This window comes from Halyomorpha halys, unplaced genomic scaffold, assembly GCF_000696795.3.
Source record: "Halyomorpha halys isolate HHAL.00 unplaced genomic scaffold, Hhal_1.1 Scaffold1313.1, whole genome shotgun sequence".
NCBI classification, from domain to species: Eukaryota; Metazoa; Arthropoda; class Insecta; order Hemiptera; family Pentatomidae; genus Halyomorpha; species Halyomorpha halys.
This window is the reverse complement of record NW_027108947.1, coordinates 17,002-40,270: the sequence shown is the minus strand read 5'-3', so window position 1 is coordinate 40,270 and position 23,269 is coordinate 17,002. Positions and strand designations below refer to the sequence as shown.

The following is a 23,269-nucleotide window of genomic DNA, read 5'->3' as shown; positions in this document are numbered from 1 at the left end:
TTTAAATGAATGAATTGGCATAAGTCAAAGATTATCTGCGTACTATAACCTATAATCAAATGGTTAAATTAAAAATAATCTTATTAGTTAATTAGATAGCTATAAACTAAAGTGGCCTTTGTAAAACTGACTTGTGACATATCTACGGAGATAAAAATGAGGATAAGTTAATTTGATGTAATAGCTAATTGAACTAGTATTGCCAATAGGTGTGAATGAATTTCCTCATCTGGAACCTATCTATAACAGTTTTAAAAATATCAACAAAGGCAATACGTTTTTGAATAATATTCTTGTAACAATATATCCTACTAGAATGGAATAATAACGCATAAATATAGTAAATAAAACATACAGCATACTGTATATTGTTAAATAAGTTTAAATTTATTTCTGAAGCACTATTTAGTATTAGGCCTAGTATTTTTAAGAGAATTGTAATAGTTAATCATTTGATATTATATTTTCTTCTAGTTCATCCACTCCTTCAAAAGCTGGCACTCTGCGTCAAGGGGGTACCCAGGATCAAAACTAGGGGGAAGTCATAGTCCATTAGGTTGTTTCATTTCATGGAAAAGGCGAATAAAACCAAAATTTTAAGGGAATTATATATCATTTCGCAGTGTTTTATTAGCTATTACAATTAGTATTTGCTTGAAAAAAAATTATTTTTTATTAAATTAATAATTTTTGTCACTTCTAGAAGGGGGGTATCGCCCCTCCTGCCTCCGCTGGGTGCGCTCATGCTCTGAACCAATGCCCAGCTCACTTCATCATCAATTTCACGTTTTTAACATATTAAAGTTATAAATTAAAAGTTCTAATTACTAGTAAATTAATGATTAATTAATTAACAAATTACTTAGGAATTCACTCGTATTTTACTAATACTATTTCCGTTATTGACATTTCGTGGAATACAACTGGCTACTTGAATAAAAGAGGGTTATTCTTAATATTGAATAGTCCAGTTATATAAATGTTCTATTCCATCAAAGGATCTGTTTAACTGAAATAAGGTAAAGGGGAGGAGTTTTAGAATTCAATAAAGTGAAAATTCCCTTAAAACTGTCTGTAAATATGTAACCTAAATCCGGCCTTTAAAATGCAGAGTGATTTCGAAAAAACCTTATTGTTAAGAGGTCATGGGCTTTGACGTTGTTATAAGAAAAAAACATTAAGATTATATTTTATCTTGGAAGCGATATAAAACAAGGAAATATTGAATTAAAATAAAGAGACTGATTTTTTCAAAACTAATAATTGATTTATTCTTTTCAACTGACTTATTTTTTAATATTTCTAACAAATAAATATGCCGTATGATTATTATTCCATTATAGTTGAGAAACAAACTATCCATTAAACTGTTTGAATTTGGAACAGTTTATGTAACACTTTGTAATGGTTCAAACCTATCACTACACTTCAATGAAACCTTTGTTCTGTACAACGACAGTTTATAATATTGATAAAACGGGCTTACGGATCTGTGTCAGTTTTTTTTTATTGGCGGAAATTGTATAATCGATTGAAGGTTTTTCTCCTTGCCCGCCACCACTTCACCAAGAAGGTTTCCCACTCCTCCTTGCTATCAATTATTTTAATAATTATGTGTGAGTGGCCATTACCTACTCTGAGCGGTATAAAATTACTGAGACCCCCAAAAAAATCTACAAAACTCACATCTGTATATATATTTTTTTCTAAACTCTCCGGGCTGGAATAAACTTAAATGAACTTAAATAAAGTGTAAGTCCGAAATGAAACTAACGACTTTAGTTACTACCTTCATTCCAGAATTGGGGAGCTAAGTAGGGAGTAGATATACTATTTGAAAACAATAAATACAATATTTATTAAATTTATTGCGTATTAATTATTACGCTATTTGACAACAATAAATACACTATTTGACACAGGATCATAAGGTGTGTATTTTTTTGGTGCTGAATCATGTAGTGATATATATTTCTCAAGTAAACATTTATGTTCTAAAATAATGAACGTAACAATGAGAAAATATTTTTTTTATTTTCCTGAAAGTTTTGGTTTCTCATGAAGTACTTATTATCCCAAATAGTACAAGAGCCCAAGAGGAGAAAAAAGGCAGTTATCTCACCTCAGTTTCTGATTACTTTAATGAAAACTATGTATAATTAATTACTAGTCAAAATAGATGAGTTTGCCAAGTATAGATAGGGGGAATAAAAAATGGCGGCTGTTTCAAAGCGATAAAAAAAAACTACTTTTTCATTCGGAGCTCTTAAAAAGTAGGAACAACACAAGAAAACCTAAGAGAACGCCATTTAAAGAAGAGTAAATTTTCTAAAATATGAGCCCTAATAGAGTTATTTATGTTAAATAGTTTTCGAGATGGGACGTACTAAAAAATCAGTAGTTAGTAAACTTATTTTTAAAAAATTATATATCCAAAACCATTTGATGTACAGATGTCAATTAGCACTCAAAGTAAAGCTAGTTTAATGGGCTATGAAGTAGTTTATGATGTTCATTTCGTAGGAGAAATAGTTTACATGAAATTTGCTAAAATAAATTGATTTACAGTTGTTCGGACAAATTTTCATTTGCCAAAATTATATTCATATGTGAATATCATAAAAACTACTACCCCATCGAAGATAAGTGTCATAGACTACTTTATAGTAAGCTAAATTTCCTTTATTTTGAGTGTTGACAGATATATTTGCGTCTTAAGGATCTAGAGATTTATATTTTCAAAAATCCAATATTTTATACGAACAACTAGAAATTAACATTTTGTAAGTATATTTTGTCAAATATCATAAAAACTACTGCTCCTGCAAAGATAAACCTTATTAACTATTCTGTAGTAAATTTAACTAGTTTTAATTTGAGCGCTGGCAGACATCAGTACGTCCAATGGTTTCTGAAATAAAGTTTTTCATAAATCAAATTTATTGTTCGACCAACTATAAATCAATTTATTTTAGTAAATATCATGAAAACTACTATTCCTACGAAGGTAAAGGTCATAAACTTCTTTATAGTCTATTAAACTATCTTTAATTTGAGTGATAATAGACATCTGTACGTCACGTAGTTCCTGAGATATAGATTTCTCAAAATAAATTAACTAACTACTAATCTTTCAGTAGATTTTTACGAAATTTTGCTTTTTAAAAAGCTATAGCTCGAGAACCATTAGACGTAAATAGCTCTTTTAGGGCTAATATTTTAGCAAATTTACTCTTCTTTAAATAATGTTCTCTGAGGTTTTTTCTAGTGTTGTTGGTAGTTTTTAAGATATAGAGCTCCGAATGAAAATTCAATGTTTTTTTAAGGTTTTGAAACAGCAGCCATTTTTTAATCCCCCTACTTATACTTGGCAGACTCATCAATTTTGACTAGTAATTATACATAGTCTTTATTGAAGTAATAAACAATTGGGGAGAGATAACTGCCTTTTTTTCACACACACACATATATATAAAGATAAAAATAAAAGAAAGATATGTAATTTCGCATTCCAAGAAATACCTCCACCATTTTATTGCTACTTGCTACTTCATAAAATGAATTCATTACTTTTTAAATTTTTATTTGCTAAACACAATAAATTATTTAAAATCAAGCATGAATTTAATTATTGTATATAAATACATACAATAAATACAAAAAGATAAAAGGTGATGAAGAGGCTATGCTATAAAAGCATCAACCTTCTGGGATCGCTGTTAAAAATATTAACCACTTCTTCTATGATGGTTGACTTCTTTAGTTTATTTTCAACAAACATTCTGATATTATTAAAATGGCAAACTGTAAGTTATAATAGGAAGAATAGAAAAAAAAAAGGTTATTTTTTGTTCGTTCGTTTCATGACAAACAATTACGCTCATTGAATCTTACCCTTTTTACCAAAGAATCGACGAATCTTGACCCTTCAAAGGCCTGGTTGTGAGCTTGTGATCCGTGGAGATGTCGGCTCAACAATGTTACCTTCCTAATTATAGCAGGTTTCCAGAAAGAAATAATATATCAAATAAGTTCAATATTTTCTTTCTTTTTTTCTAGGATCCTTAAAAATCAATGGGGGTGCCACGGCTTTTCCTACTCCCCTCTGCCTTCACCCATGCACCCCTCCATCAGCAGGCCTGTGAATCCTGTTCACAGGTCCAACAACCTGGAAGATGATTCAAGAACGATAAGCCGTATTTTCTACGTTTAACTTATTTGCATAAAATTCTCCATTTTAAACCCTGACCCGGATTATTTGGCCCTAGGAATTTATGTTTGCAGATTACTTACGAAACTGTATTGTCATACTTTCTAATTTCAAGGGTGTTCAAAGAAAATGTGATATTTAACAGATCGTTTGGCAGTAAAAATTCTTAGTTTAAAAATAAATACGCTGCATGCCCTAATGAATTTTGATACTTCCTGTCACGTTGGGATGAAACAGCAGGATTTCTTCCAAAGGGCTTTCTCAGTACTTGGTAGTCGCGTCAAGAATGTACAATGGTTTCGAAATAGTGAAGAAATTTGTAAGTATCTGTTTTTAAAACAAAGGACAACCACAACTTGTGCTAAATGTTTTTTTTTTCAAAATAGTGGATTGGTGTTGATCCATTTCAATGGATTCCAGTCATATTCAATAATTCCAGATTAACATCTGCCTGAAGTTATTTGCAAAGTGAGTTCCTTACTTCCCACTGCTCTGAATATTCCTGTTGCCTAGCAGGCAGGGTAAGGTGTTCGCACAATGAATAAGTGGTAATAAATTTAATAGAAGAAAAGATTTGTTTATAACATTACTGAGGTGTATATTTTTATTTCCCCCACAACAGAACTTCAAAAATGTTAATAGTGATAAAACTTTGGAATTAATTGTATGGAGTTGTTGAACAACTCCTCTAGTATTTAAATCTGAAGGTTTTATATTCTAAATTAATCTAAAAATGCGTTAAATTAGAATGTTAGGACTAAACTTTTTTCAATTGATTTTGGAAAAATCGAATTAGTTCTTAATTTTAGAATAAAATTACTGTTGTTGTTGTACTGCAGCAAAGGGTACTTGTGTTTGTACTTATCATTTTAAATTCTATTTGTATTTACTCCTCCCATCTGTTTGTACTTACTGCTTTGAGTTACATTTGTGCTTACTACTTTCATCAGTTTGTAATGTACTTGCTACTTTGAGTTCCATATCGCTACCCCATTCATCTCATCCTCCTGTATTATAAGGTCAACTAATAAACTTACAATCTGATAAAATTTGTTGTCGAAAAAAAACAACAACTTTATTACATATAGTGGGCTCAGGGATCCTCAGGTCGATTGTGTAAATATTGTATATATTTTTTTATCATTATGTTATTTTATTTATTTATTTTTCATACAGATAGTTTGATTATGTTCATCTTGTCTATTCTTTTGTTTATATATATTTTAAGAGGTTTTTTTTTTTTATTTATTTATTTTAGTATGTATGAGATCATTCATCACTATTACCTATAGCCCAGAACTGTGTGGCAGATTGTAATATCTATCAATAAATAAATCTATCAATCAAAAAAAAATTATGTTTAAAACGTAGCAGCACCTATAATGGAAAGTTAATAGTTTTTTGTAATTTTTAGGCAATGATTGTAAGGATTCTACTGGTAGGTTTGTTAGTAAACTTTGCTAAATCAGAAATAGAAGACTTGGAATCCCTAATAAGATGCGTGCTGGGGAAAGATCCTGTTAAACCAGGTAGCAAACTCAAGTCTAGAGAAGCTATTAATGAAAACGGTGAAGACTGTACTTGTGTTCCCTACTATTTATGCCCAAATGGGACAATCAAGACTGATGGTACAGGGATATTAGATATAAGGTAAATTTAAATTTTAAATTTTCATCAATCCTCAGTAATCTTTCTCAATGTCTAATTGCCTAAAAGCTAAAATACCTTTCTAGCCCCATAGGAATCATTTAGTTTCTTTTCACTGAAATCTTAACATATTGAACGAGAAATGAAAATTGTTATTGCTGAGATTTAAAGGCCTTCTCTTTACTAAGGTTGGTATTGCTATCAATAATCTGAGTATCAATTCAGAACAACTCTATGATTCAAAATCTGTTTACTTACACAATTGGTGTAGTTGCTTAGTACCTACAATCTTCTATATGCATTCAAAGTCCTTGAAGTGCAGTTAGATCTCCTTGGTCATTAGTTGAGGGGAATCACTCTCTGAAGGTTAAGCCATATGCCAATAGTGCCTCCTAATATCACATCGGCATTTAAGTGCAGTGTACAAATATTTCCTTGTTAGTTTTCGGTACACTGTTACTGAACCAGAGGGAGTCAATATTCTATTCATGTTCAAAAGTTTCACTCGGAAACGCCTATACCCCAAAAGATGCCTACAGATCCAATAATCTTGTAGTACCCATAAAAGTTCTAACCATGACCCTGTCGGAGAGTACTTAAGTTAATCCTTTTTTTGATTGTCAATGGCAGCCATTTTGATTCATTAAGAATATTCTTATAAGTAGATGAGGTGGGCCTTCTTTGATCACCTCGGCCCTACATATGTCATCCTGCAACTGCACCAGAGACACTGACCTATAAGCTGTTGTATCTTGCTACAGAACTATCTGCACTTTGGCATGGGGCCTAATTGTTTAACATATAAAAAAAGGAAGCCAATTAATAAAATAGTATTCTTAACAACAATTATAAAGAGTATATTTTGTGAAAGTTGAAACTCATCTCTGCTGTACATAATCTCCTAAATATGAGGATAAATGTCATCTACGTTGTCAGGCTAATAATGTTATTGAGGTAGGCCGCTTTACATAGTTGGAGAAGAAGTAAACAAGCATAACTGTAGTCATGGTACTTCAAAAAAGCATAGCATTTTAATGTGGTATTGCTTAGTATGCCTTCAGGTCTACCCTACCATTAATTTTACTGAATAAAACAAAACAAATTTTATTTTTTTATCTAATTGCTAGTAGTTAAAACATCCAATTAGAATTTTTGGACCATATGCTATATTTTGGTATTAAAGAAGTAGTTTATTTTACCTAAGAGGTTGATCTGTTGTGGAAATAAGGGGGGGTTTTATAAACAAAGACGAGAGTGTGTTCTTTCTTATAGATGCCACAACAGACTGTCCTAGAACAAAGCAGCATGCCTGTTGCCTTGTTCTCAGCAGTATCTTAGAGTCGCCATCTAAAGTTTTATTTACAAACCAAAATAATAAAACCTATTTTCTACAACATGATCTGGTAGGATTTGAAGAGTGGAACTCCCTCTTCCCTGAATAATTGGAAAACCTGAAAGTTGTGAAATTTGAAATTACAAAACCTACTTTCAACTGTTAAAACTGTGGTAAAACACATTATTCAAAGAGCTATTAAAATTTAAAACCAATACCTACACTACTGAAGTTAAGAATTGAGATTTTTCCGAGAGGAAAAAAATAGTGTTTGAGTATAAAACTATTTTTAATTTATATTATTATTAATTTAATAATGAAATTTATTTTATTATTATTATTTTTATTTATTTTTTTTTCACTTATTTATCCAATCAAGTATTTCTTTACCTAACTTTTTATTATAGTTTCCTTTAAATCTATGTATTAATTTTGTTTTGGTAAAATGTATTTATTTGTTTGTTTAACTGTAAACTGTTGTTTTACTGCAGTGACTATTATTTCTCTGATTTGATCTCACATCGCTGTCTAATGGTGAATTTGTTTAGCGGGTCACTAGGGAGGATCTGAGAGGGGGAATTCGGGAGAGTGAATTAGTTGATCGAGTGAAATAAAAATTCTGAAATGGAAGGGACAAGAAAGGGAAAGAAAAAAGGAATAAATTGAAATATTTTTATTTAGTGTGTAGACTGGAATTGATTGTAAAAGAAATCTGTGGGGAAAAAAAAAGTTTTCTTTCTTTTTTATTATATCATGTAAAAATATGTAATTTATATGTGTTCAATCATGGATTGATTAGTATGCTGTTTAATGTAGTAATCTGATGTATTTGGGCAGCATGTATGAATAAACATTTTTCTCTCTCCTACATTGTGTCAAAATTTGCCACCAGTAAGAAAAAATTCAAATCCAGAAAAGTAAGGAGAATTAACATATTTCAAACATCATATACTTGAATGAGAAGTTTTATTATTTCTTAATTATTGAAGTGCAAACTAAAGGAACAAATCCTTTGTCTCAACAAGAGAATTACAGAAAAGTTCTTAATGTTTTATTTGTACTAATGATAGTTTTCATTTAAGAAATTTAAACACCAATCAGAAACAGTGAGTTTTATTTAATTTGCCATAGTTTTAATGTGAGCGATTATTCATTTTGGTTCATTCGATCTCTGCAAATGCTGAAATTCTCGAACATTTCAAGAACACATTTAATTACCAGAAAGATATGATAGCATAAATTACATAATTATCATGTAATATGAAATAATTTTCAGAATTATAATGCTTGGATCACTAAAATATTAGCAAATGCAAAATACATTTGAAATTATAAATCTAAGAACATTCTTGCATATTTATATCTTAGAAATGTAACATATACTTGCCAAATGAATCACTATACGAACTATAAATTATGTTTGCAAAATAATTACAGGATAGGAGGTATTTGCGAAGATTTTATTGAAAAATGCTGCAAAGAACCAACAGATACTACTATTGAGCCTATACCCAAAAAGAGGAAAGGGTGTGGCCAACGTCATCCTAATGGTGTTGGCTTCACGATAATTGGAGACAACGACCATGAAGCACAGTTTGGTGAATTTCCTTGGATGGTAATAATTTTTTTTTTTAATAATACCACTGTGTTATAAATAAATAAATAACATAATCTTAGAGTAAAATATAAGATATACATGAATGAATTTTAGGAAAACTAGTCTTTGGTACTCAAAAATATCACACTCCAAAGATTATTGTCTGTTATACTATAGAGTATATTGGCTTATTTTATATTAAAGATTTAATGAAGTTAATAAAGAATATACATCCATTTTGAACCTGACTAGAGCATATGGGCTTCTATTAACACAATAAATAACAATTGGTCACTTAATATGTACTGATAAGCATTATATACTGGATCTAGACATAGTATGTTCACAGGAAAAAATGGAAAGAAAAGTAATTTTATCAAGTGGCATAATCCAGAACTACAATATAACTTACAACTAACTAAGGCTGATTAGAAACAAAAGCAATTCCTTTGTATGAGGGTTTTCTTAAAGTGATATTACAGGTATTTAATTCAATCAATAGTAAAATGATAAAGGAGGGAAAGAAGTTCATTCAAAAGTAAAGCTGGTAAATAGATATTAATTCTGTTTAATTATTTAAATTCCACAGCATAATTCTGGTTCGGTTGGATGGTTGATTCTGTTTGGAGTGCATTGAAGGAAACCAATCAACAAAAAATAAGTTCAAAAATTATTTTTTAAAAATCAGTTAGTAATCTCTTAAAGAGCCAAGCTTGCAATTCAGCCTACCAATCATCTCTGTTGACTGCGGCTACCATCTAGTTCCTAACACCCAAGATGGGTACATACAATACAACTAGTAGTTGTATATATTATTTCATTCAGGATCTAGTATATAATATATTGAATACTGAAATAAATAGTTTCTTTGAAACTGTGTCCAATTTTCTTCACATTATTAGTCATCATAAAAGTAATATCAGGTTATCAATATAATATAAAGTATCCAAAATATATTTTTTTTTATTAATCGCAGAAATATTTCATTATTACTATGATTTTTACAGAAACAAAGTCAGTATCTAAAACTTATATTGATTTATTTTTTAAAGAACCATATAGTATTGTTTTATATGCTTTTAAAATCATTATTTTTGTTTAAATAATAAAAATTTTATCCATTTTAGTCTCAAAACATTTTTTATTCCTTTATAACGTTTCGGTCATCCTCAATGACAATCTATCACAAACAGCTTTTATAACACATATGATTTTCAACAATTCCAAACAAATAACAGTATTATTAATACAATATCATACCTTAATGCAATTTTTGAACAAAAAGAATTTAAAAAACAACTTTATGCAAGCTATACTGCCCAGGTCATTTATATCAGTGCACAAATTACCCTAATTAATCAATTGCTCGCATTAAATTAAAAAATAAAATTATTTATCCCTGTCAACCTTCTTTGTTAAAATTTAACACAATTTAGCAAAGAAGGTTTTTTTTTGGTTGGGATTTTTTTTTTTGTGTTGTTTTTTTTTTTTTTTTTTTTTTCAAAAACGTATTTATCCATTCAAGTATTTCCTGTAACCGGTTTTTTTTTCTTTAATTATATTTTCCTCGTAATCTATATGTTATTCTTATTCTTGTAAAATATATCTAGTTGTTTGTTCTTGATAGACTGATCTACTGCTGTGACTATGAATGATGGTCTGATCTCACATTACCGTATTATATTGAATTTTTTTAGCGGGTCACTGAAGAGGATCTAGGAGGGTGAATTCCGGAGAGCGAATTTGTTGATAGGGTGAATTGAATAATTGAGCAGAAATGAGAGGGAAAAATGGGAGTGAGTGAAACATTTGTATTGGTTGTACAGACCGAAATGGATTGTAAAAGGAAACTGTAGTGGTGAAAAATTGTTTATTATATCCTATTATTGTATATCTTTTTTTTATGATTATACCATGAATATGTAATGTAAATATGTCCGATTACGGATTGATAAGTATGCTGTGTCAGATAGCAACCTAATGTATTTAGGCAGCATATATGAATAAAGTATTTCTCTCTTACCACAATTTAGCAAAGAAGGTTTACTTAATTATTTAAATAATAACAATTTTGTTTAATTATTTAAACAATATTAACCAATCTTAAGAAAGTATTAAGATTATAAATAATTTTTTTATTAATGTAATATTCCTACATTAGGTAGCACTGATGAAACAAACTGTTTTTAATAATTGCTCTGAGTTACTGGTATATGTGTGTGGAGGAGCACTTATTCATGAAAATGTTGTACTAACGGCAGCACATTGTGTCAACAAGTAAGATATAAAATCCCTGTTTCACCTTAAATCATTGAAGCTAACCTATTTAAATGAAAAGTAATTCAGAAGAAATTCATTGAAAAACTTATAATGTTTAATATATAAGCATTGAATTTAATACTAATTGTGCACTTGCAAGCAATGCAGCAATATTTTAATTAACTACAACGTGATATTACTTCTTTTTTTTTTTTTGTAGTATAAAAGATGGGGAGATGATAGTTCGAGCAGGTGAATGGGACACTCAAAGAATAAATGAAGTTTTTCCTCATCAGGACAGAAAGGTTGTTAGAACAATCATGCATCCTAGATTTTTCAGAGGAAATTTATGGAATGACTTTGCTTTGTTAATTGTTGATAAACCATTTGAGTTTGCTGAAAATGTTGACACAGTCTGCCTACCTTCTCCAGGAATCGTTTCACTTAGCAAAGAGTGTTATGCATGCGGATGGGGAAAAGATCAATTTGGTACTTGTTTCCTTTATTATTTTTTTTAATAACATTATTAAAATCAATCTGAGAAATTCTTTTTACATACTAATAATCATGAAGCACTAACAACCTAAACCTAAAAAATCTATAATAAATACTCATAAAAATCACTAACAAATATTTGATTGTTCTATTTTATCTTTAAAAAATTTCTAACAACCCTTATTTTATAAATTATAAGTTTTTCTTTCATAAATTCTTGATATTGTGCATCTCAGAGTAATGTATATGTAATCACAAATACAGGACCTCTGAAAAAAATTTCTATAATCTTAAGGACTTCATTCATAACATTGCATGAAGATTAATGAGCTTAATTTTAAAAGATTGAAAAAAAATACTAACCCAATATAGGAAATTTAATATCAACGATGGGAAGAATCCTGTTGACATTTTAGCATTTCATTTATAATATTTACTACAAAATAAAAATTAAATAATAAATGAACAATCTTAAATTGTTCCAACTTTTGGAAAAGCATTTTCTTGCATGGACCATCACTCTAGCAATCTGTGACTCCAACATACATATTGGCATTAACTAAATATTACAATTGATTAACTTTATTAAAAAAGTCTTAATGTAATTTTGTTATACAGCTATTACAAAATTCCTCATTTTCAAGATATTTATATTAAAGTTATGGATACTAGATTATGATACATATTAAGCTTATAGCTGTGAGAAAACTTAATTATACTCTTCAAAAGTTTTAATGTGTTGTGTTTATGAAGTTGTTCCTTTGAGTCTGATAATCACATGATTTTGACACAGGGCAGATTGGCAAGTATCAAATAATTCTCAAGAAAATTGATCTTCCAATAGTACCTAAGGACCAATGCACCAATTCACTTCGTAAAACTAGGCTGGGTAAATACTTCAGATTACATGACAGCTTTGTTTGTGCAGGAGGAATCATTGGAAAAGATACTTGTAAGGTAATTAAAAAAGCTATTTTTTTCTTTCTGAACTTTTATAACCACTATTGATAATAGAATAAAAGAATATTATTGAAAGAATGTCTTTCCCAGTCTTATGATTTCTATATTAATTCATAGGAACCATACCTCAGAGCCTCTTTGGCTATTTAACAACTTAGTCATTTCCTCTTTTACCTCTTGATATAGATTAGGTTGCTTTCAGAGACCCAATGGTTGAGTTAAAATGATTATAACAATACCTAGGTCTTAGTTTTATCAGTGAAGAAATTCCATGCCTACTGGAAGAATAATCTGCCCCTTTATGCCTCATTCTGACTGAAAATACCAGATACCATGTAATATCCTTTTTTATTAGAAATCAAGAGAAGATAGATGCCTGGGAAATGATGTGTGAGGCTCCTCAAAAAAACATTATACATATATTAATTAATCTTTTGATGATTGGAAGGAGTGTCTTGTGTGTTTCTTTTGAATCTCATTTCAGCCTTCTGATTGGATATTGTTCTTTGGGGGAAAGGACTTAAAACTATCATCTGGAAAACATTGTCTTCTTTTTTAAGGGACGTTGTGAACTTTTAAGGTCTATAATTTTTATTTCCCATTTGAATGTTCACATCAGATCACCCCAATCTCTATGCCACTCAATTCCTGCAGGTTACCTAAATTCTGGGTGTTGACATAGATATTCACTGATGTGTTGTTCTTTTTATACTGGACAAAGAAACTCTTCTGCCTGGTCTTGGCTACAGTGCTACTGATGACCAAAGATGTTGCACGCAGGTGTCCTATTGTGAAAATATCTATACTTTTGAAGTATTTATTAAGGTTTAGAATATATATATATAATATAAAATTAATTTATTAAATATATAAATTATTAAATTAAGTTATTTTTCTTCCGTGATCTCAATGCATAGCAGTAAGCTAATATTCATTAAAAATCTTTTTTTCAATTTATGTATTCTATAATTTTAATATTTATAATACTTAATTAACATAAACTAGATCTTTATTAGTGAACTCATAATAGTTAACAACTACAATCAATTCTTAAAACATACTTTTTGTTATATGTAGGGAGACGGAGGAGGCCCTCTAGTTTGCCCAGTTGAAGGCAAGCCAGGAACATATGAAGTAACTGGTTTAGTTGCTTGGGGAATTGGTTGTGGTGATGACATTCCAGGAGTATATGCTAATGTAGCATATGCTCGCTCTTGGATAGACAAAACAATGATAGAACTTGGTTTCACCCTATAGTGATGAAGCATAAGAAATATGAAGCATACTGAAATACTTTAATATTGTTGATCTTTAAGCAACAGTGGAAAAAAAATACTGTCTAATGTTATTATTTTGTACTTAATAAATTAAATATATTTATTCAATTAATATTGTAAATATTTTATACATATTATCAAATAAAATGTAAATATAATGTATATATCTTAAAAATAGTATTAATGATACAACATTTTTATTGATACTAATGAATGAATTAATTAATATGTTAAATGAATTTTTCTTGACCAATAAAATTGTAAGTGAATCATGAATATTCATCATCAGAAAATCATAATTTCCCAAAAGAATACAACCAAAATAGAAGTTGAGCCATTGAAAGCAAAAAAAGGTGTAAATTATTCTTTTCTCATCACACTTTACTTTAATAAAATATGAGTAATTAATTAATTATTGAGCAGATTAACTACAAATACTTCTAAACAGTTGTCTATCTTATAACTGATTATTTTTAACAAAGAAAACTGTTATTTCTCATCATAAACTTTATTACTTTCACTAAAAAGTTTAATATCTCAAAACTAAAATTTTAGCATACATAACTTTTGCATTCAACTATTCATTTCATCGCCTGTGATCCTAGTGTGGCATACATAGCCATTTTACCCAATTAAATTTATTTGAGCCAACATTTATGTAATTGTAACTATAATTGATACTATTTCTTACACACTTACACAAGGTGGCTTCCACATAAAAAAAAGATATTTGATTTTTTAATTAGACATACCTGATTTTAGATAGATATTAAAGAATAAAGCTGGTAGTTACTCCATTCATAATTCCCACTTCTTTTGATAAAGAATAAAGAAAATACTATCAGTATGTATAAAATATGATATTTAATTCACAGAATCATCATGTAATAATTAACATTTTAGAGGTAGTTTGATGATGTGCAGGTAGACCTGTGCCAGCTGAGGGCAAGAAAATAGAGAAGGCATGCTGCTGGCAGAAACAAGTGGTCGAGAATTATCTCGGGTAGCAAAAGTCCTGCGAGGGCTGTAGAGCCATGGCATAAATAAATAATCAACACTTCAGTTATTTTCTTTTTTATAACTGGAAAAAATCTTACCACTAATCTTATTATATAATCTGAGGCTAAAAATATAAATTTGTTTGCACTTATCTGAGGCGATCATTTGTAAAGTTAGATAACTGATATTTTCATGAAGTTTTTTCAAGGCTAATTTTATAAATTATTGAAAGAATCATTAGAAAATTTGTTTTCTTAAGAGAATAATATTGATATTAAGAAATAGAAAGTGACTTCCGATTGCAGGTGAAACATTGTAATTAATAAATATTTTTACATTTTAAAAATCAATTTCGTCAGATACCATCTTTTAGAACTGAACAACTTATTCAATTGCTTGCAAGGATGGTTAAATAATATTGTTGATAAGTGAGTGATATCAGTGGTCAAAATAGCTTAATTTGACTAATTATTGTATATTAGATCTGGACATAATAACCTGACAATTTATAATAACTGGATGTGAGATTGAATTTATACTTAATATTGTCTTTGAGGATGGCCAAGTCGGGTGAAACATTTGACATTTGAAGTATTAATAAAAAGTGTTGAAACTTAATTTGATATAATTTATTTTATTTAAAAAATCTTATTTAATTTCTTTTTCTATGAAATAACCTCTTTCTTCTTATGAAAAACCTGTCCATTATCCAGTCTATATATTTATTACTTATCATATTAGAAGAATTTAGATCTTATCCACTTTTAGATTTACATTATTCACAATATTAATGTTTTATATGTTGATAAGTATCACCATATGAATTGAATAAAGCTAATTATTTTTATATGTTTATGTAATTACATTAATTACTTGATATGTTACAACCTTCTTTTAAGGAAGCTGATTATTAAATTATGTTATATCTTTAGTTTTAAAATTGATATATTCTACTATAATATTTTTAAAAAATATTTTATTTACATATATTACTTTAATTATACCTATTTTTCTGTTGACTTCCATCTACAAGTCAGTCTGTTGCATATTGGACTTTGCTTATTTAATTATTTAAAAGGGTTTAGGTTAATTCCATCCCCTACTTGTTATATTTTGTTTCAATATTCATAATTTTTTGTTAAATATTCATTTTGTTAATGATGTCAGCATAATGCTGACCTATTCCTCCTATGTCTGATTTGAAGTTTATCTCATCTTTAATATTTTTATAGATTCTATTTGTTTCCTCATGTTACTATCTGACACTATATCTCAAATTCCTACTTTATTAAAATCAATATAGTGATTATTTCATATGTTGTGTTTAGCTAGTGATGTGGCTATAGTGGTTTCTAACATTGAATTCATTTTGTTTTATACTATCATTCAGGTCTCACCAATATATTATTGTTTTTTGTATTTTCTCATCATTTCTTAACATTAATTTAAAAAAAAAAATAAATTGAAATTATGCGCAGTATAATCTACAAATGTTTACAAGAAATTACTTTTTATTAGAAAAATATAATATTTATCTACTAAAAAAATTGATTTCTCAACATCTTTATACTGAGTAGATTGCCTATCTATAAATGAATAAAAGTGGTAGAAAAAAAAATGAGGTCATGAAAAGTTATCATAATCTTTAAATTGCATTATATGGAGTGGGAAAATTTAGTGAATAGGAGACTGCAAAACACATTGTATGTATCATTTTCATAAATTACTTTTATTATTTTTTACAATTTACATATCATAACATAAGGGACAGTAAGGGAATTAACATATTTTTTAGCTGAAGAATTCAAACAGCTCATAAGGCAGATTCCCTTACTTTGGACACTTTTTTAAAATTCCATAAAAATTTCTATTTCATTTTTGCCAATCTCTGTACTGTTCTTAAAGCTTGTCAACTAGGCAACAAAAAAAAATACAAAATACAATTATTGAATTAATCTCCAATTTTTAGAACTTAATTACTTAAAATTTTTATTTCATCCAAAGTATCCTCTTATCCCTTATCATGGTCACCAGGGAGCTTCTTTATTTCAGTTTTTCCTTCAGTTTCAGCTCTTGGCTATCTTTTCTTCTGTCTATTCCTGGAACTTTTCATTATTTCAATCTATCGGTTGCCATCTACACATCGAGTAGATTAGATTCGTCTACTTTATCTGCTCTATGTCCTCAGTGTGGTCCAGATCCACATTTTCATCTAGTTGGCAGTTTGTGTTGAGGAGTTGTTCGAAATAATTCTCCCATATCCCCAGTACTTCTTCTTTGACTGCTGTTATTTTTCCATTGTTGGCTTTCATCTGAGTGTGTCTTCCTTTTAATCTGGCTCGTTCCTTTCTGATGTCAGCTACCTCTTTTATTCCTATTTCCATCTCTTCACAGTGTTCATTCAAGAAAAGTCTCTCAAGGTCAAGGGATCCAAATGTGTTTTTGAGCTCAAGGTTGAAGGTTAATTCTTGCCCTTTAATATTCTATCTCAGTTTTTAGGATCCTCTTAAGCCTTTGGTTGAAATTTATTTGGATCGTGACAGTGTAAGTTGCAATCTGATCCTCAGAAGCCTTTTGTTCATCAATACATGATCAATCTGATTCTTCCACCAGTCACATAGGCTAGTCCAAGTCAACTTATGGACTTTTTATGTGGACACACATATTTCTCACTATCAGATTCTTCGCAGCTGTAAAATTTGTGCCAAATGATTCGCATAATAAAATATTAATAAAATTTGCATACTAAACAACATTAAAATAGTTAAGAGCTCCTACAAAATTCATACCTTACATTTGATTTTCGGCTAATCCGTGCTATAAACATAGTCTAAAATATTTTTTTTACATTTATCAAATTAAATCTCCTAAAGTTAATCAATATAAACAGTAAATAAGTAAATCAGTGTCCAAGGTACAGTTCATCAAAACATCCCCAAGTACTATCTCATGTCTACGATACTCCATCGATGACAATTGTTGTCATAAAAAAAAAAAAAAAAAATACAGGAATTATTGAATCAAGAAGGGATTCTTTTATGAATGTTGCTTTTTAGAACTATTGAACATAATTAGCTCTATTAGGGCTCATATTTTAGTAAATTTACTCTACTACAAATGATTTCTCATAGGTTTTCTAGTGTTTTAATGATAAAGAGCTCCGAATAGAAAGATTTTTTTTTTAATGTTTTGAAACAGCCACCATTTTTTATTATCCCGACCTTTACTCGACAGACTCATCAATTTAGACTAGTGATTATACATAGTTTTCAATAAAGTAATAAAAGATTAGGGCGAAATAACTGCCTTTTTTATCCTCCTGGGCTCTTGTACTAAGAGTATATAATTACAATGAATAACAATAGTATTCGGAATTTATAGGGACTTTCATTTTTATTAATTTATCTATTTCCTTATGTGTTTCTTGTTACTCGTTTCTTGATGTTAAGGGTGATATGATTTTTTTTTACTATTATTTCAAAACATGTAAAATGCAATTATTTCTTCTCTTTTATTATTGTTATACTGATTTAATATTTATGTAATTAAAATTTATGTTTCTGACAAGATAACTCATTCAGAGTATATTAAAAACTTCAAGTATATTTATATATATCAACCTCCATTAAATAAAAACAGCATTAAAAATCAATATCTTGTGTTGATACACTCCTCTTTTATTTTAAATCTTAATTATATTGTAATATAACCCTCATATCTATAAAATAATCATCAATCTGTCTGGGCTGTTTTCACCTTGGGAATGCACTCAAGTGTACAAGAGCCTAAGAGGAGAGTAATCATCAGTTATTTCACCCCAATTTTTTATTACTTTAATGAAAACTATGAATAATTAATAGTCAAAATTGGCAAGTCCGCCAAGTATAGGTAGGGGGAATAAAAAATAGCGTAGTTTCAAAACGTTAAAAAAAAATGTTTTCATTCCGAGCTCTTATCTTTTAATATCTTTTAAACTACCAATAACACTAGAAAACCTTAGAGTATGTCCTTTAAAGTAGAGTAAATTGCCAAAATATAAGCCCTAATAGAGCTATTTAAGTTCAATAGTTCTGGAGTTATAGCCTATTAAAAAGCAACATTTCATAAAAATTTACTGAAATATCAGTGGTTAGTTAATTTATTTTGATAAATCTGTATCTCAGGAACTATGTGACGTATAGAGGTCTATTAGCACTCAAATTAAAGCTAGTTTAATGAGCTATAAAGTAGTTAATGATCTTTATCTTCGTAGGAATAGTAGTTTTCATGATATTTGCTAAAATAAATTCATTTATAGTTGTTTGGACAAATTTTGATGTGCCAAATTTATATTTATAAGCGAATATCATAAAAACTACTAGCTCTACGAAAATACGTGTCATAAACTACTTTATAGTAAGTTAAATTTCCTTTATTTTGAGTGTTGGCAAACATATTTACGTCTTATTGTTCTAGAGATATATTGTTTCAAAAATCAATCATTTAAATCAAACAACTAGAAATTAACTATTAATGAATTTATTTCAACTATTCCTACGAAGATAAAGGTCATAAACTACTTCATAGTACATAAACTAGCTTTAATTTGAGTGCTGATAGACATCTATACGTCACATAGTTCCTGAGATATAGATTTCTCAAAAGAAATTCACGAACTACTGATCATTCAGACCATTCAGTACATTTTTATGGAATGTTGCTTTTTAAAAAGCTATATCTCGAGAACTATTGAACGTAAATAGCTCTATTAGGGCTCATATATTAGCAAATTTACTCTACTTTAAATGACGTTCTCTGAGGTTTTTCAGTGTTGTTGGTAGTTTTAAAGATATAGAGCTCCGAATGAAAAAATTAATTTTTTTTAACGTTTTGAAACAGCCGCCAATTTTATTCTCCCCCCACCTATGCTTGGCAGACTCATCAATTTTGACTAATAATTATACATAGTTTTTGTATAATTTAATTATACAATTTTAATATTCATTACTAATATTAATAATAATATAAATTACTATAATCTATAGTAATCAAAACTTGGGATGAAATAATTGCCTTTTTTGTTTCCCGGCTTTTATACTGCTATGTCTTCTTTGATCATGTTTTCAGTATTGTCCGTTTTAACTTTGTGTGAATTTCACAGAATGAGTTGTCATGGATTTATTTTACTACTGAATATAATTATCAAATTCAATCTAACAAAAAAAAAGGTTATCTAGAACCGTTTTCCATAGGAAACCTTATACCTCTCTAATGAATTATGGAATTTCCTTAGTTTTGACTAATTATAACTTTTACTATTTTCAGGAATATTATTCCAAAAATTCGTGATATGTTTTACACAATGGTTCCAAGAAGATTCATAATTTGCATTCTGGTAGGCTTGGCCTTTTCACGAACCAGTGTTGAAGGAAATGACATGGAAGAAAGAATTAAATACGTATTTGCTGATTGCAAGTGTGTAAAGTATTACTTGTGTAATGATGGGGTAATAATTAATGACGGAAGTTCAGTTATGCAACCAAGGTTATTATTATTTTTTAAAACTTCTAATGATTTTTTTAAACTAAATACAAATTAATTTAATTTCATTCTAAAAGTATATGTTCCTCTTAGTTGGTATATCAAGAGAGAAAAAAACATTTTATTAAAAATGTGCTGCCTAATTTCATTGGGTTGCCTTATTCTTATGACTAGTGAAGCACAATTTTTTTTTATTCCTATTAATATAAATAATTATTACACAGCATAATTATTTTTAAATTGTCACATTATAAAAATGTCTACAATATTTACTAAAGTCATAAATGATTTACTTTTTCCTTTTTATTATTTATTATTTCTTCCCTTACACATTTTAATTATTTTTCTTTCAGCTTTTTTATCGTTCTTTAAATTTGTTCAATTTTGTCATTCTTTCAATAATAAAAATTGTCTCTCTTTTTTTCTATCACACATAAAATTAAATGTTATTCAAAAGTTTAAAAATTGTTCAAACATTTCACTTATGGTAAAAAATATATACATACATAAAACATGGTCGTCCCCATTTACAATCTATTAATATTTAAAACACACACACATATATACACAAAGATTAATGTGATTAAGATTAATATATAAGTATATTGGGCTAAAAATAATAAATATAAAATTATATAAATATAGAGAATAATGAAGGAATAAAACGGGCAATGTATGCAACTCTCCACCGAGACATCCGACATCGCCATCTTTCTTAGTGACCATTCATGTGGTGAATGATTCCCAGGGAGTTCAGAATTATCCCTTCTGCCATTTTGGCCTCGTCTTTGATATCAATACAGAGTTCCTTCATGAAGCTCCTTGTTGTTCTTGGTGTAGTTCCACGAGCTCCGATAAACCAGAGGCCTCTCACGTAGAAGTCTCTTTCCCCGAAGCTCTCACGGAACTTTTCTTTGAGGAAAGGGATACATTCATTAATTTATTATAAATTTCCTCCTTCTCTCTATTTACTCTAGTTGCCTGATCAAGGTCATTACTTTCATATCTCACCGTGGAATCCAGAATGAATTCTGACTTACGCGTCTTAGGGAAAGCGACAATATCAGCATATCGCATGGATCCCTCTGCATCTATGCGGATCACTGATATCTGGTATCAGCAGGATGTATCAGGTCTTCTGGGTAGAGTTGTTAAGGTGAAATGAGGCTCAAAAGTGTTTTGTGTCATAACTAACACTAAATAATTTTTACAGTTTCTAGTTTTTCTTCTTACGAACCAGTTATGAATAGGTTTCAAAGTAAGAGGAAATTTTTAATGCTTGAGCCATTTCAGTTGCTACATTAGCTCCAGTTGATACCTCAGACCAACAGGGAAACACATATCTCAGATTTTTTTTCGAAATGTGAGAGCTATCTGGTTAAATTGGGTTGCGTGCTGCTATTATTGACTAGAGATGTATTTAAACATTTTTATATACTTACAGGTCTAACGTAAATCGTCCATGTGAAGATGATTTAGATGTTTATTGTTGTCCGTCCAAGTCTAATAATACAATTCCAAGTGGACTTATAAGATGTGGGAAGGCAAATGCACCAATAGTAGATGCCAGAACTGTCGGAGACAACAGTACACAGTTTGGAGAGTTCCCATGGATGGTATTGTTAATTTTTAAAATAATTAATTAGTATCAGTTTTCAGTACTGACTAAAATATTTATTAAGTACTCAACTTCGAGCTCAGCTCGTCGCAAGAATAGTATGCTTTTATAAGTCTGAATTACATATGTCCAACATGTTTTTTAGAACAAAAGTTACAGAAAATAAACCAAAGTAGTTCCCGCATCACACAACTTTTACTTTCCACCCTACTTTGAGTTGTAATTAAATCATGCTCGTTACAAAACTTCTGTATTATACACGACAGCAATACTTCCATTTATTTTATTTTCAATTATCGACTAAGCAAAAAATAACTGACAATTATCAAAAAAGTTACTATCATCGTAACAACCATGGAAATACAAAAATATTTACTTTGTTAATTATCAAATTCTAGCACAGTTCATTTATTTATCCATTTTTTATTTCTTATTAATTAATTACAGTGGTTAATTATTCCAAATAAATAAAATAAAATTTGAAAAGAAGTGCGAAATTGATGATATTATGTACCCACATCAGATAAGTCTATTTCAGAAATTAGTTGCTGCCATGTCCTAGGTTTACCTTAAATACATAATTTCAATTTGTAAATTGAATAAGTACAATAAAGTACAACTTTTCATTTTTGAGTTTGAGCTGTTCCATACGGACTATTCCACGCGAAATTTCCTTATTTTGACCCTTGGGCCTCATACCATAAAATTCGCAAGGCCATTTAAAAAAAAAAAATCCCAATCATAAAATGCTTGGAAAAAATAACAGTGTTGGTGTGTGTGTGTAACAGATGATGTAACAAATCGTAAAATCAGAAATTGCCTAATATTTTGTATATAAGGCATATTGATAAATCAAAATGTCCCTCCCGTCAAATACCTTTATTTCATTTAATATTTTTAATTAACGTTTCAAAGTTATCCTCCCATCATTAGGATTTACAGTAATAACTATCTCTAGTGTTTAAATGTTTCTTAGTATCCTTATAAATTATTTATAATCTTAACAATTTCTTGAGACTGGTTAATATTGTTTAAATAAATGAATTTTTATCCATTTTAGTCTCAAAACATTTTTTATTCCTTTACGTCCGACGTTTTGGCCATCCCAGGACTATCGTAGTACAATTTTAGAACCAAATAATTTAAAAAACAACTTCATGCAGGCTATTCTGCCCAGATCATTCACGTCAGTCCACAAATTACCCCATTTAGTGAATTTTTAATTTAATGTGAAAAATGTGCTTGAGGATGGCCGAATTGGCCGAAACGTCGGACTTTTAAAGGAATAAAAAATGTTTTCAGACTAAAATAGACAGAACTTTATTTGTTTAAATATATAAATTATATTTTGGCT

At 29.2% G+C, this 23,269-nt stretch overlaps 1 protein-coding gene across 1 annotated transcript in view; it reads left to right on the top strand.

Moving 5' to 3' along the window:
* Positions 1-23,269, top strand: part of LOC106689256 (transmembrane protease serine 9) — a 37,937-nt gene that overhangs the window by 1,960 nt on the left and 12,708 nt on the right. The window contains exons 2-10 of the mRNA XM_067047213.1: positions 5,625-5,860; positions 8,628-8,805; positions 10,949-11,064; positions 11,267-11,535; positions 12,335-12,498; positions 13,579-13,757; positions 13,818-13,856; positions 20,082-20,300; positions 21,742-21,913. Coding sequence (XP_066903314.1) covers positions 5,628-5,860; positions 8,628-8,805; positions 10,949-11,064; positions 11,267-11,535; positions 12,335-12,498; positions 13,579-13,757; positions 13,818-13,856; positions 20,082-20,300; positions 21,742-21,913 — 1,569 coding nt within the window. The 5' untranslated portion in view covers positions 5,625-5,627. The remainder of the gene's footprint in view (positions 1-5,624; positions 5,861-8,627; positions 8,806-10,948; positions 11,065-11,266; positions 11,536-12,334; positions 12,499-13,578; positions 13,758-13,817; positions 13,857-20,081; positions 20,301-21,741; positions 21,914-23,269) is intronic.